Here is a 15,002-nt window from a genome sequence, read left to right as displayed (position 1 = left end):
CTCTTTATATACAGGCCTATTTAAATTGAAGTGACTACAACTGTGATTAGTGGAGCTGCAGGTACAGTAAAACCTCCTCTTAACATAAACAAATAAACACAGCAGAAGGAAGAAACTGTTTGCTTATGTTAAATGAAGTTACAATTGAATTCCCATCTCCAGACAAAGCACAGAGCTGCAGCGCGGTGTTAGAACAAATTAATGTCCTCCATTTGTTTGGAGAAATTACACAAGAAGGCCCCAGTGGCCTGTAACCTTCAAACAATATGGTTAATTGCAAATAAATGTGATTTGGCTCTTGTTAAATTGCCGGTAATGGATCACAGTACAATGAGTTTGCAGTCAAATCTGTTGTGTAAGACATTTTCTAGGAAAGAGAACATAACCTAATATAAAGTGCTCACATGTAATCGAATCAAACAGTCTCTCTTTGTTTTATAGAGACCAATATTAAAGGGCATTCAGGGCCTTGCTACGCAAAAAAGGTCCTACATGAAAAGTGAGGTCTTAAATAAATATAAGGCATAAATAATCTATCAGAGCTGTATGTTTTGAGATTATTTGAATCCTGACCTGAGTTGTCTTCTGTTTGTTCATGTTCAACAGGTTTTCATCACTGTTCAATGACCAAACACAATTAGATGCCTCAGAAGAATTGTTTTTATCTTTTGACATTCTGACCACACTGAAGAGGTTTTCAATGACAAGACCCAAATGTATAACCCTGATTCCAACAGTGCATGATAATAATGCTGTAGACTGAAACATGGAGGCCTGTACATATTACAATTTGCAATAAACTATTGCAACAAAAACTACAACTCTCAGCAATCGTAGACAAAAAAAAAAAAAATCCATCAAAGCACACAACCGTTGGTTTAATTTCCTTCTCACCACAAGAAGCCTGTTTGTTTGATTTTGCTGCCATCAAGTGGTAACAGCAAGAATGAACAAACCAAACCTCTGAACCGAGGGGAATAGAGCCACGAACTGATAAATGGGTCAAAATTGCTTTTCGAGAGCAGGTTACTGGATATGCTAAACCTGAAACAGCTTTTACATTTGTTTTCATAATCAGTACATTAGAATATGGTCAATATGTTTTGTAATATCATACTGTTTTCATACGTACTGTCTTTATCAATTGATGTATGGCTCGTTTTCCTTCAGGGTTATTCCCAGTTTGATATGAGGATAAGGATATTCTTTTATGAGGATATAAAATGGACATTCTGACTTGAGTCTCTCAAGTGTTCGAGATTTGCTTTCCCCTTTTTATTGGGTGATCTGGCCTGTGCCTTTCATGTGAGGATGTGTTGTTTTCTTCTTTTTTCTGAATTTGAAAAAGGTCTGTGACAAAAACATTGAGTAGGAATCACATGAATGTCCTCACTTGGTCTGCAAACACACTGCCATTCAAACAACAGTATTACAGAGAATTATTATGGACCCAAACTGTCTACGGTATGGTGGGGAATGAGGTGTTAAAGCAAACCAGAACTGCACCCTGGGGTGTCAGTAAGCATCTTCAGCTGCTCTGAGGATGCTGCAATGATCCACTGTGAACCAGATCACTGCCTGTACATGGCAAAGCCCGCTTTTCTGCACCTGCAGAGCTTCCCTGAGCGGGATACTGGTCATTAATCCAGATCTAAGTGAGCTCTCTTAATACTGGTCACCGTGCCTTTTGGGAATGGAGTGATTCATTTCACAGAGCAAACTGCGGCACAATGGGAAACCCAAAACAAGCCCAAAAGCCAGCCAACGTGGCTTCGCTTTTCAATTTAAATGCTAATTTAAAGAACTGAAAAACCAATACTGTATAATGACACAGTGACTTTGAACGGGGCTGAGATTACATGTTGCTGATAACAAAAGAAAAAAAAAAGAAACCAAGAGGGAAGTGAACGCTGGATAGGTGACCCCTTCCTCGTTTCCTCATGTAAGTGTAGCCTTTGTGCATTTGCATATTACAGAATGGGCATAGCTAAAGTCTTTTACATGCCATGTAGCTTAATGAAAAATCAATGACATTTTCAATCTGTTGGGAGAAGAACTCCATTTCACTTTCAGACAATTTTCCAGTGGGAGACTATAGATATCCATATGCCTTTTTAAAATGCAAGGTAAGCCTCATATCAGGGACATGCTGGAAAGTAGAAGACCGGTCTTCCACTTAGTGCTGCTCTGCAGTCTAGGACAGTTCAGAGTAATGCATAAAAGACAATTAAGTTCTTCACATCATCTACCCTATATTAATGACCACTGGGCATTTACCAGAGTCCTTAAAGGACTTTGGCTGGCAGTTAATACTGTGATATGGATAAATAGACTTGTACCTATGAAGAGATGAACAGAGTGCTTAAGATGCATGTGCTTACTAAGTGTTCTCTCAAATCTCTGTCGCATTGTGATGCCCACCCAACACTTCTGAACAACATGAGTACTTCTGTGAGAAACGCTTCATGTGACAGATGGGTTGGAAACATTTAATGAGATCAATTCAGAGTGCTTTTTTTTTTTTTTTATAACAGTATTTCTTTTGACTAAGAGACTTTCTATGAATATAGTTCACACAGTGGAAAGTCTCTTAGTCAGTTACTCAGTTTTTTGAGACCAAAGAGGACAAACATTAATCAAGGATTTTGACTGAAAGATGCTGTTCACAGTTCAATTAAACCTGTTTTCAGAGCGATGCTGGAGCCTACAGAGAAAGTCTACTTGAGCTCTGTTATGATCAGCCAGTGAATCAGAAGCTCAGAGCTTGTTTATTTTATACCAAGTATGGGTATGGCCATCAGCTCCACATTTTCAACAGTGCATGTCCTGTTTTTCATTTGATCAGATTTGGCCATAAGCAAGCATGGTGACTGGTGGTATGGCTACCCCCAAAAATGACAGCTGCTCTCCCTGTGGTCGGCCGAAGTCTCCACTCAGTTCTGTAAACACCAGAAGGCCTGGAAGGAGACAGGGCCAGCAACAAGAACTGTACGTGTGTTAATGTCACAAGGAAAGGAAAAAGCTTAGACATCAACTTAGTTAACATTAGTTATTATTCCAGCTTGGTGACAATGAACCAATAGTGCTTTTATGCAAAAATCAGATAACTAATTCAGACTTTGTGGAACAAATTTCAACAGGGTTTTGTTCTCTTTTCAGTGACTGAAAGGCATCAACTCAGGAACAACATTAATTTACCAATCGGTAGCCTGAGTTACAGTCAATGTTTTGCTGTTACTATTTGAGCAGCTCTACTTCTACGTGTACCTACCGCACTCCTACACAAACTCTACTCAAAACAGCTCCCGACAACACAGATAGGTAAGACATTTAAAATAATGATGACAGATAACACAAGGCCAAACACATCAGCAAGTACCACTATAACGATACTGGCACATCTCTTATCCATGAGACATTTGCGAAACACTGTGGGACCACTCAAAGCCGAACTGGGTGAGTTTGGAAAGCAGTTGGAGGGCAAAGTTCCGATGAGTGCTTACTGGACCATCACCTCTTGTCATGTCTATGAGTGCAGCTATGGAAATTAATGGAAAGCATTAGAGTGGGTAGTGGAGTAGCACTAAGGTCTCTTAGACAGTGCATATTTTATTATTTTGTCCTCATACAAAGAACCTTCCACAGTGTGAATCAGTATATTACATGATTTGACAAAATATGTGGAAGAAATGTTAACACAAAACCTGCTACTATCTGCTCCTACTCCCTCATGAACGTTTAAAAAGGTCACTCGGCAGAGTTTTGCAAACAACTCATGGAGCTAATATTAGCTTAATTGGCTAACTAGCAGTTGCCATTTCAGCTTTCAGCATGAGAAACCTGCTTTAATCCATCTCCATCTTAAATCGAGGAGCAATTGTTTCAAGAATTATAAAGAATTGTAAGTGATAAATCTCCCACCAATATCACTGTAAACTGCATATTTGCCATGCGAGAATGGAAAGCCAGACAGGCATAGCAACTGTTACTGAGAGGACAAGGATTTTGTGTCATTTTTTTTCTCAAACAATCCATTTCAACATCTCCCCTTATTCACTTGATATTAGCTTCAAACAATACATGTTAAGACTATTTCCAATTAAACACAGCAATGTGGTGCATGTATACAATCCGTTGTGAGACTGTTGTGTATCTGGATCCCATGTTCTCCTTTCTAGGTCCCTGTGAAATGTGCTTACAGTGCACACAACTGTCTGCTCTATGATCTATTGCTTGAGAGAGTTACAAAGACTCCCTCATTCATTTTGCTTTCAAGCTCTCTCAAAATACCTGAGTGAAATATGACTTACTGTACTTAAAGTGTCATTCATTCCGCCTCTCTCCCACTACACCACTAAATATAACCTCTGACAGTTATTGTCTGCTGGCCACCCACTAAACATTTCATTGTTCTTTAATAAAGACTGGACTTCCTCGTCTTTTGTTACAGTGACAAGCTGTGACGGAGATGCTGATCAACACATTATTGCAGGGAGACAGAGATGTAACATAAGCTTGTGCGACCGCGTTGGCAGGGAGTCGATGTGGCATGCTGTGTGTGTGTGCGCGCTGCCACTGTAAAAATCAATATTGGGAAAAGCAAATGGAAAAAGTCAAGCAAGTGCGTGGAGTTCATACTGAAATGCTCACCAAGAGGTGGCTGATTTCGGGTCAATTTCATGGGACTGCTGTGTGGCAACGTGAATTCAGATGGGATTATAGAAGAAACAGCAGATTAATGGGGGAATCTCCGGGTGGTCCAAAATACATACAGAGAACGATGCTGGAGACTCTCAAACATAAAATGAACAATTTATCTGTTCAAGTATTTTAACAATAATTCACCACCAGCAGAAATACAACATAAAGAAAAGTCTTTAAAACAGGCAATTCCCTTTCATCTTAGGTAATTAGTTTAGCTGCTGATTTGTTAATTACGTATCAAATTAAACTCTCCCCTCCCCTCCCCTGTCGTGCCTACCTGTTGTCTTGCGTCTTTGTTTTGGCTGAAGAGAGAAGATGACCATTAAAGCCCCCATGATCCAGACTTTCCTGCTTAGTGATCTGAAAGTCCTGTCAGATTTCACACACTTTCACTCCCACGCTGGGATGGCTCGAGAGTGAAAATGGAGAAAAAAACAAAAACAAAGAGATGCCGGGAGCTTTGCATGAAGAATCAAGTCTCCGGTCTAAACTTCTCCTTTATATTCACCCTGGCTAGGTGGGCAGCACGACGAGCAATAGGAGTGGGAGTAAAACATGCGTGCCTCTGTTGAGTTTTGAATTTTGACGCGCACCCTCCGCAGCCCCCTCCGCAGCCCCCTCCGCAGCCCCCTCCCTTTCCCCTGTTTCCCCCGGTCTGAAGCGAGAGCCTGCTAGCTGATCTCTGCTCCGCAAAAGCTACTTTGTACCAGTTGAGCACCTAGATTAATTGAGCGCTTGGAGAAGGAGCCAGTAGCATGCTGGGGAGAGTGGTACTTGCGCGCTTTTCAACAGATCTCACCTCACACGGGGAGGGAGAGATTGGAGGAAGGGAGAGAGCTCATGCTGTACAAAACCATTATTCCTTACTAGCTGCCTTTTAACTACATATCCTGCTGGGGACGGGAGCAGAAGACCATGCTGTGTCCGCGACACTGAGAAAGAGCTGAGAGAAGAGTCAGACTGGCAGTGGCTGGTGTAAATATTTAAATTACATATAATCACTAGTGGGAGGTTTTCAGTGAGTGTCTGTTCTACCTGCTAATGCTGACAAGCCATTTTATCAACAGATTAATGAGGGAAGAGGGACGTTCCTGTGATAACATTAACTTTATTAGATCCATCCACTGCAATGGAAACATGCCTGCAAATCGCCAGGAGATAACTGAAATTACATCACCATTATCTTACAGGCTTTCTGTTAATGTCCCGATTTACAATGTAAAATTTACATTTACTGTCAGTCACTGACTACCCCACCTTTCAGAAAAATCAAGCAACATTATATTTCAAGTAATAGAATGAATGGATATTGATGCAGCACTGATTCAGTACTCGTAACCGCACACACACTCTCCTGCCTCTATAAGAAGGTCCTTTCGCATTCCCAACATAAACCTCATGAGGAAAAAAAAAAGGTGATTGCCTCTTCAGAGCTGATCCTACGGCTGCTTGTTTGGTCGACACTGACCAACTTTCTGGAACATCCTCAGGATTACAGAAAAGGTCGAGAGGTCAGAATGGTTTTCAGACCGACATCTTTTCCCCTTTCCATCCTTTGCTCACAACGGCTGAAAAAATACGACAGAGATGGTTGCCTGATTTGACACATCAAAAAATAGAGAAGAGAAAAAATAGAGTGAAAAATACTTCCGCTCCCTGTGCCGCCCACGTGCAATTCATTCATTTCATGAACTGCGTGACGGCAGTCCAATTCAGAAACAGAACGGCCAACCACTGCAATCAAGTACCAATTTGCACCCACTCTATTAACTTGCTTCCTGTTGGCCATGTTGCACTGAGGCCTCCTACAGATGTCAGAGAGATGGTAAGATTACACTGAAATGACAAAGTTTTACCAGCATTGATGCTCTAACTCACTTACAGCTGCTGCTTACTGCTGTGGAAACTGAACACCCACACACACTGTATAAACAAACACACATACACACTCACTCGCACAAAGAAGAAGAAGCCGCGGACACTCTGAAGGTCAAGAACCTTTGAATCACCAATGTTCACCCTATTTCTTTTGTAATTGGATTCTCACACCAGCATGACACCTGCATTATAATGCTAACCACCTCCTTGAAAAAGAACCCTTACTGAGGCATTGAACAAGTGAACAATGTTAGTGAACAAACAGTGTTGTGTCTCTTCCTTTACCTACACACTTCTGCTTTCTCGCTGCAACAGTTACCTGGGTTTGGTAAATGATTCAAACTACATGATTTTTGATCTCAGCAAGCACAGACGGTTTAGTTTATGCTAGCTGTCCTACTTTGTGACATTTGTCTTCACACCAGCCAACAATTTCTCTTCTATTATTAAGGTCAGCCAAGGCTCAATACAGATTTATTTTTTAAGGGAAAAAAGGGGAATCATCTTTATTCAGGTTCATACACATAAACCTTTCCCTGATCAGATAAATATGCGACTCATTGCATTGCTTTTTGTCTTTAATTAGGATTTTAATGCTGAAAAATATGTTGGCTATTCTGAAAATATCAAAGTTAAAAAATCCTGATATGTAGGATCTGAAAATTTCTAACTCAAAGTTCAGGAGTTACTTCATCTCCCTATAATTTACTTGTTTATCCAACTTATATAACTGCCTGAATACATTTTAAATGCATGTTTTCTAGACTCGTATTCATCCATACTGAAAACTGAGTTCAGAAGATATCTGTGATGCTATCGTTTATAAAGCTAATGTTGATACATCATCAATTTAAACATAGTTACGTTGCAGACTTGTCCCATTACCATGTTGGACAGTTAATGCAGGTTAGGTTATCAGTTAACCACCAGCAGAGCAACAGATGATATAAATGTCAATATCCATGTACATGTATGTTAACATACTTATACGGGAGGAGATCCCGGTTCAAGGTCAGAGTTAAATTAAGTTATAGTACACATAAGTGGCAGTGTGAGAAAGTGTCAAAAGCATAGCCACTTAGCACGAACCCTTAAGCTGCAGCCCCAGTTTGAGAATTGGTCCAAATCAGCCGAGCATGGCTTTTCAAAGGGTAGCCTAATTATGTTGGAGCTGTAATGACTTTTCATTAAATTAGACACTCCAGAGAATAGGGTGGAATAATCAAATGTCTCTTGGGTAAATCATCTCCACACATATTGAGGCTTATTCCACACCACTTGAGGAAAACAATCTAAAAACAATCTGATTAACTACGTATATGGGGTTCGAGAAAGAAATTGCAATGGCAGCACAAGTGTTTTATAATTGAAATGAAGTTGAATCAAAGAGCACAGAGAACATTTGTCACACTTAGATCTTCAATAACAATCAGGCCCGGTCATTTCAAGGTCCGATGTCCAACATCGTGTAAACAACTACTTGAACATGTAGATGCTTGTACATTTCAAGTATGTGGGTGCACTGCTGCCCACAGATGATCTCCACGCTTGAGATGGCTGTCCATTATCCTAAGTGGTGGGCTTCATACTTTTTTTTTTCCTTCCCCCCGAGGTAACCTTTTTCCCCCTTTTTTTTTTTTTTTTTTTTTTTACTGTTCATCAATTTGATGCCATATACAGCACTTCATTAAAAGGAATGCTGTTAGTCTGTGGGTGTATGTGACTCAGACAGAGACTGGCGAGCCACAGACGGGTAAGTTGCCCCCACTGTCTTTTGAACTAACTGTGTGCGAAGGCAAATACAAATGTAGGCTACTTAAGCCATCGCCGCAGGAAGCTTGTAAACAGCGGCTGATGTATAATGAGAGCGGGGAATCAGGCAAGTTTAGCCGCGCAGAGGTGGCTCTAGGTGAAGACCAAAACATGGTTATATTCTCAAACTCGACCGAGCTTCAGCTACAAATGCTTCAAAAGGTTAGCAACTATTCTGCTTTCATAAGGCCTTTATTGACTTTCTTACAGGCAGGGTAACGTATATTCGACCATACAGGCCTGTTATATGCAGCATGACGTCATGATTCTGGGATCTACAGTGAGAATTTTGCTCGCATATGAGAGCTGGTTGAACGAGCATAAACTTTTTTAAAAAAGCAATATTTTTCAGATTTGTCTCCCATCCATATTTTTTTATAATTATTGTTTGTAATGAAAAAGCATGGCTAAGACCCTGTCGGACAGATTAAGAGTATTGATGAAGTGTAGTAGACCTGATCAAATCCTACCCACACCAATCCCAAGTTCTGACACTCAATTAGCAATGCTGGGAGTAGAAGACATTCAGGTACAGGATATTCAGCCCTTTTGTGATGGTTGAAATAATATTATGAATAATATTTCTATTCTATCCTATTCTATATTGTTGGTCATACATTAAGTTGTGGCGAAACTGGGGCATTCTGTGCATGTTGTTATTGATAGTTCACATTTTTTGGGTTTGTGTTGTTTCCTGCACATTCTACATATCCACGAACTTATGTTCTCCTTTTCCTATCATCAGATTTATATTACATATTCTAATGCTACAAATTGTAGAAGACTCACTACTTTTATCTTATGTATATTTAAAACTGCTATGGTGTATATTTTTCATATTTTTTGATAGCTGTTTATGTTAATGTAAACCTCTAAATATGTATTTGTTTCTGCATTGGCCCAGTTTCTCGACAGGGACCATTAGTTTCATTGTTTAGTGCAGTATTTATATTGTCCACTAAGTGGCAGCAAAACAGTATAAGTACATGCATCTTTGGCAGCTTTTGCATGTAAAAAGAAACAAACTGCTGACCTTAACATTTATGTCACAGAGAGGACAAACAGTTGTGAGTTCTCTTCATAGCATTTTATGGTTCAAGTGCTATGTTGCACTACAACATAAAGCAAGTTCCTGTAAGTCCCAATGCTCCATCTGTGCCTTTTAGAGTGACATATACAGGCCATACAGCTGACATTTGATCAATAAAACTCATGTAGGGAGCCTGTTCTTTTAATACTGGGAGGAGGTCCTGTCAATTGATAAATTAAGGGCCAGGACCTTAACTGACACGGAAGGTTTGATTCATTCGTGTCACATTATCCTCCAGTGACGAACACATCGAGGCAGTCTAAAGGCCACTGCTGTCACGCCATTCATGCCTCGCTCATTAATCTAAACTAGAAAAACAAAACAAAAACAAACAACCTCTAAAAAAGGACAAATGTTCAAGTAAGAGCCAAAATATATAGATTATAGATTAGATCATTTAGTGCTTCTTAAAGTAGTGTGACCCATCAGTCAATTCAACTAAGGGAAACTCTAACTTTACAGTACGGACGATAAACAGAATGTGCTGGATAAACTTATGTAACTATGTAAAAATAACTTTAGGCAAGCAAGTGACATATACAGAATGCAAATGTATGCATGTAACAGTGCTGATTGATTGACAGGTATTTTTAAGTGTCCCAAATGGTTTGTTGACTTGTATGGGCTTTAATGACATTAGAGTAACAATATACAGTGACACATATTCCACGCATTTCCTATAAATCTCGCCAAAACAGAAATCTCATTAAAAAGCCAACTCAGTGTATTCAGACGACTAAAGGACAAAGCAGGAAAATGGTTAATGATCACCCTTCTTCTGAACTGCCTTTATACTGTATCTGCCTGCATTAATTGCCAGGTGTAAGGCCTGATACTCAATTGCACATTAGGACCTTTGCCTTCTCGGTACATTATATCTGAGAAATGGTTCAGTGTATTAATCTTTTTTTTTTGATTTGGATATGATTCATACGCTTTAGCTTATTCAAGATATCCTCTCTCAAGACATATGACAAGGTGTGGCCTTAATTATACTGCAGGTTGACAACACTGACTAGTCAACTCAAGTTTCAATATATCAGGCAACAGATTACACAAAAGTGAAATGTTCATAAATCTGACTTCATGACAAGTGAGTGGTGTTCTCTCTTCTGTCAACAAATGAGCTGCAGATGAGCCATACACAATTATAATATAGCAAGATGAAGATCAGAAATGTTCTTTTTTGCTCATGCATCAGCAGGGCACACATCTCAGCCCATTACTCTTACATCCTAGAGTGCCTCATTTAACTTAATGCAGTTTGGCTTATTATATCTATAATCTAAGACCATCATAAAAAAAATACAAAGTTGTTTTTGGAGCAATGTATTTCTTTAAAAATTCTATTTACCTAAACTTTATGATCTATCGTTTTAGTAAGTTAGTAATAAGTTTTTATCATGCAAGATCAAATTTGTTTAAGAAAATACTATATATATATATATATATATATATATATATACATACATACATAAATGTCCCATAATTAAATAATCCTTATTTGATGGTACCGATAGAGAAGAAATGGAAGGTGCACTGTCATGTTTTAGACAGTAGAGGGAGCAATTGGTTTATTCTGAAAAACCAATCAGCACTCACACAGCCTTCTCCATGAGGGAGGCATCAACTTCAATATTGTGCTGTTCAGTTTACAACAATCTCGTGTTATCTCGCTAAAAGCAAAGCCGGCAATGACTCCATTTCTCCTATCTAAACAGCATTTGGATCAAAACCACTCTGCCTTTTAACATCTGCGCATTTCAAGCAGCATAGATTTTACAACAAAGATTAGGGGCCCCTGACAAAAAGAAAAATGTAAATAAAAGAGAGCAGACATCCTTTTTTTTCCATGACGTAACACAAGGTCTGCCAAAAGCACACTGTGAGGTGTCAGAGCTCTTTCTAAAACAAACTATAAATCTTCCATTTTCCAATATACATTTTTCTGTCAGCTTTGTGTTCGAAAAAAAAAAAGAAAACGCAAAAGAAAAACAAAAAAACACCAGGCAGTGATGATCCAGTTTGTTTGATGGTTGCTGAGAATAGAGGAAAACTCTGGGCAACAGTCAGTCATTTCCTGGGACATTTTCTTTGATACGCGCTAAGAACTGCAATCGAAGCAGTACTGTTTAAAGAGGAAATGAAATGTAAAGAGTGTAGGAAATTGTTCCCATTAAGCTTTCTCAGTGGCAAGTCATCAACATAAAACAAAATGTGAAACTGTTAATGGATAGTTCTTGCACAGGGAGGAAGAAACTGAAATCAGCAACACAGGAAATGGAATTGTCCGCTACAGTATATTAGAAAATCAGAAACATGGCTGTGCGGTTATCCTCTTATGCTACACACATTTTTCTAAATATTAACAATGGACCTGTGGAAAAGCAGTCATTCATCCTAGTGCAAATGAAAACATGACATGAAAGCAAGACTGTCAGAAACAAGAGTATTTCAGCGGTATTTTGGCCAATGTACAGTGCACCCAAACACCCAGATGCTCATATTGGAAAGAATCTGCAACCTGCTGTTTTTAATTATGGATCAATTAGGAATGGCCTTTAGAGGGCATAAGGAACACAGTGCGCACAGAGGTTGTCCTGAGGCACGTTTTTAAAAGCAGCACTGCACCAGTAGGGGATGATGCGTGGGAGAGTCTGCACGTCCAAGCTTTACTGTACAGTTAACAACACGTATGAAGGATGGCTCTGGGATTCAAACCAACCGATAATCACAGCAGTAATGACACTCAGCGTTTTCTTTCCCACACAGTCACCAAACCATCTGCCATCACTAATATCAAGTACACCGTCATCCTAACCATAATAGGTTGCCGCAGTGACAATGGGCGCACACTACCTGCCCAGATGGTGTGAATCAGTGGGCAGCGGGCCTCGTGGTGCGCGCCGCATCTCGCTGCCATCAATCATGGACAAATGTGGTCCGGTGAAAAGGTTATAAACGGTGGCACAAAAACAAAAGCCTAATTTCCGCGAGAGGGCCAAGCAGGACAGCTCAGCCACTTTTATGTTTATTGAACCCCAGTGAATCCACTATTTGTTTGGCACTGTATCATAGCTAATAAAATATCTTGTGTCCACGTTGTAGAATGAGGCAGCACAGCTGTTTAGGGACATCTTGAATAAACAATGAGGGAGCCTTGGCAAGCTCCTTGTATTCATGTTTGTGTGCATACATAAACACACAATATCTTCCTTGTCATACATTATTATTTCCTACTTTTTTCTTCCACCTTTTCTTTGAAAAATTGCTGATTGTAAACAGGGAAGAGATGTATGACTCCAGGCACCAGTTTTACTGATGCATCTCATCTACAGAACTTTCCTCAAGCCATAAGAAAAAGCTGACGTGCTCGCCAGAGTCCTAATTTTAATCAAGCTGTCCCATTGCACCACGAAGTACATCCAGTAAAGTCAGTCATACAGAGAAACAGTTGAAAACAAGTAACCTCTCTTTACTGCAGTCTGACTGCAGACAAAAGGAAACAGACCGATTTTGAATCATCTCACATCCTGCACCAGTGGTTATATAGGGCTGTCCAACATGGACGCCGGCCAAGCAGTTACAGTTCGGCGCGAGCCTCAATGGCACCCGCTCGAGTCGATCTGTCATTAGCGCAGCCCCACCTGCTGCCATTGTGCACCCTGTAGGCCCGGCCTGTGCCACATTCTTTTATTACACCCTGACATGTAGCTGCTGTCTGTGTGACACTGAGCACACTGTTACACATCAGTGTTCACTCATCCGTACATGACACGGAAGAGTGTCCGAACCAACAACGGAAAATTACAATACAAGCTGATCAGTGCTTTACAACTCAGTCAGGTGTGAGATGTATTGGGTCAAGCCAAAACATATCAGGGATCAAAATTGTCACTGAGCAGCAACAAATGAAAAATCTGCACAGGTGGTTTGCAAGGACATCAAAATTCCGGTTTTGTTTACCCTAACCAAAGCCCTTCGTCTCCTCTTAGAACAGTGGATATTACATTACAGCAGTGTTCACTCTGAATCATAGCTCCTCATATCCGATTCAACTCCAAATAAAAAACTATGAAACTCATGCTGAGATGTGAGGATGTTGCCAATAAAACGTGGTACACGTGGTGCAAGCAGTGGTGCGATTGCTGCGGTTATTTGGGGGCTCAAATATCGTCACATAAGCAATCCAGATGCTAGATGAAAACATAATTTAATGCTCCTTCGAATCGGAGCTGTCCTAAACCCCAACAGCAATAAACATAACTCCTTGCTCCACTTCATTTTAGCAAATATTGTATACTGAACATTATCATTCAACAGACTATCTTACCCAATTGTGCTCTGCTTGAGATAGCAAGGGAGCAGTTAAGTCCTCTGCATGAAAAATCATACTGAGGTCTTATATTATTAAATATGCACAGTTTAATCAGCTCGCTCTGTTTCAGTCACACATCTTGTTCAGTTGAGAGGGTGGAGATTTATCCAGAATGTAAGTTCATGTAGGGGAATGAGCACAGCAGTGGTCTCTGCACATAAAGATTTTTTTCTTTTCATTAGGCTTTATGTTACCTCTGATTCACTGTGCAACAAAAAAGCAAAATGAGTAAGGATAATGAGTCCTTTTGGTCTGAGTGACTGAAAAGATAAGCTGGTATCTTTGCATATACAAATCGCAACTAGTGGAAAACTTTTACATTCAAGGACAACTCTGGTTTATTATAACTTGTGCCGCATTTTCAGTCAATATTTTTGATGGTCTGTAACCTACAACTGTCCAATTGCAAATGAAAGGGGGGAATGTGTAGAATTTACACATAAAGATTGGTTTATTTGTCACTCAGAGTACAAATTTAAAACAGAAAGTCTGCATTATTAACACAGGGACTCTGAATGACAGTCAGACAGTGAGGGGCAATAAATAGTTGCTGTTGGTTGCATCATGGGAAATGCAGGTTCCAGCATTTTTGGAGCTCGTCCCATACCACGGACTAAAAAGAAAACACTATCTTGGGCTCTGCTGCTTCAACTCTGACCACTTTTACTAACATGTATCTCTTTTGAAATCCACAACATTTTGATGCAAGGGTAACCCCTTTAAATCAAGAGACCATATAACTTTCTTTTCAAGTGACAATTACGAGCTAACGCTTGAAATAAGCTATTGTGGCGCAGCAGTAGTGCAAGTGGAGAACAGTCATAAAGTCACTGATCGGACGAGACTGAATAATGCTGTAAAAGTAAAACCCCAGAGTGTACTGAACTGAGCAGAGGTGCGTTTTACCGTTTCAACTGAATTCAACTTAAAAGGCGGAAGAGTGTAGTGAGTGACTTTGTTGTTTTTCCTTTCAAAAGTATCAGTCTTGCTTCAAGGTCAAACAATCATAATTACAGATCTAATAACAGAACATGAAAGTTCTGTGAGCAAAGTTCACATATAGTTGTTTTAGAGCTGAAATAATTTGTAGATTATTCAATGAGTGATTGGCATAAAATAAAAATGAAAAAACAATACCTA

The 15,002-nt window shown here is 39.7% G+C and overlaps 1 protein-coding gene across 3 annotated transcripts in view; it reads right to left on the bottom strand.

Annotated features, from left to right (window-relative positions):
- The window catches only part of kcnip4 (potassium voltage-gated channel interacting protein 4), a 112,660-nt gene that overhangs the window by 46,511 nt on the left and 51,147 nt on the right, over positions 1–15,002 (bottom strand). Inside the window, exon 1 of one of the 3 annotated variants that reach the window (XM_022758820.1) lies at positions 4,982–5,285. The exons of the other annotated variants lie outside the window; for them this stretch is intronic. Coding sequence (XP_022614541.1) covers positions 4,982–5,039 — 58 coding nt within the window. The 5' untranslated portion in view covers positions 5,040–5,285. Of the gene's footprint in view, positions 1–4,981; positions 5,286–15,002 lie in introns of those variants that run through there. 3 annotated transcript variants of the gene reach the window in all.

Source organism: Seriola dumerili, unplaced genomic scaffold, assembly GCF_002260705.1.
Source record: "Seriola dumerili isolate Sdu_G_001 unplaced genomic scaffold, Sdu_1.0 BDQW01000309.1, whole genome shotgun sequence".
Classification (NCBI taxonomy): domain Eukaryota; kingdom Metazoa; phylum Chordata; class Actinopteri; order Carangiformes; family Carangidae; genus Seriola; species Seriola dumerili.
The sequence above is the reverse complement of the archived record's forward strand: the minus strand, read 5'-3'. Positions and strand labels throughout refer to the sequence as shown.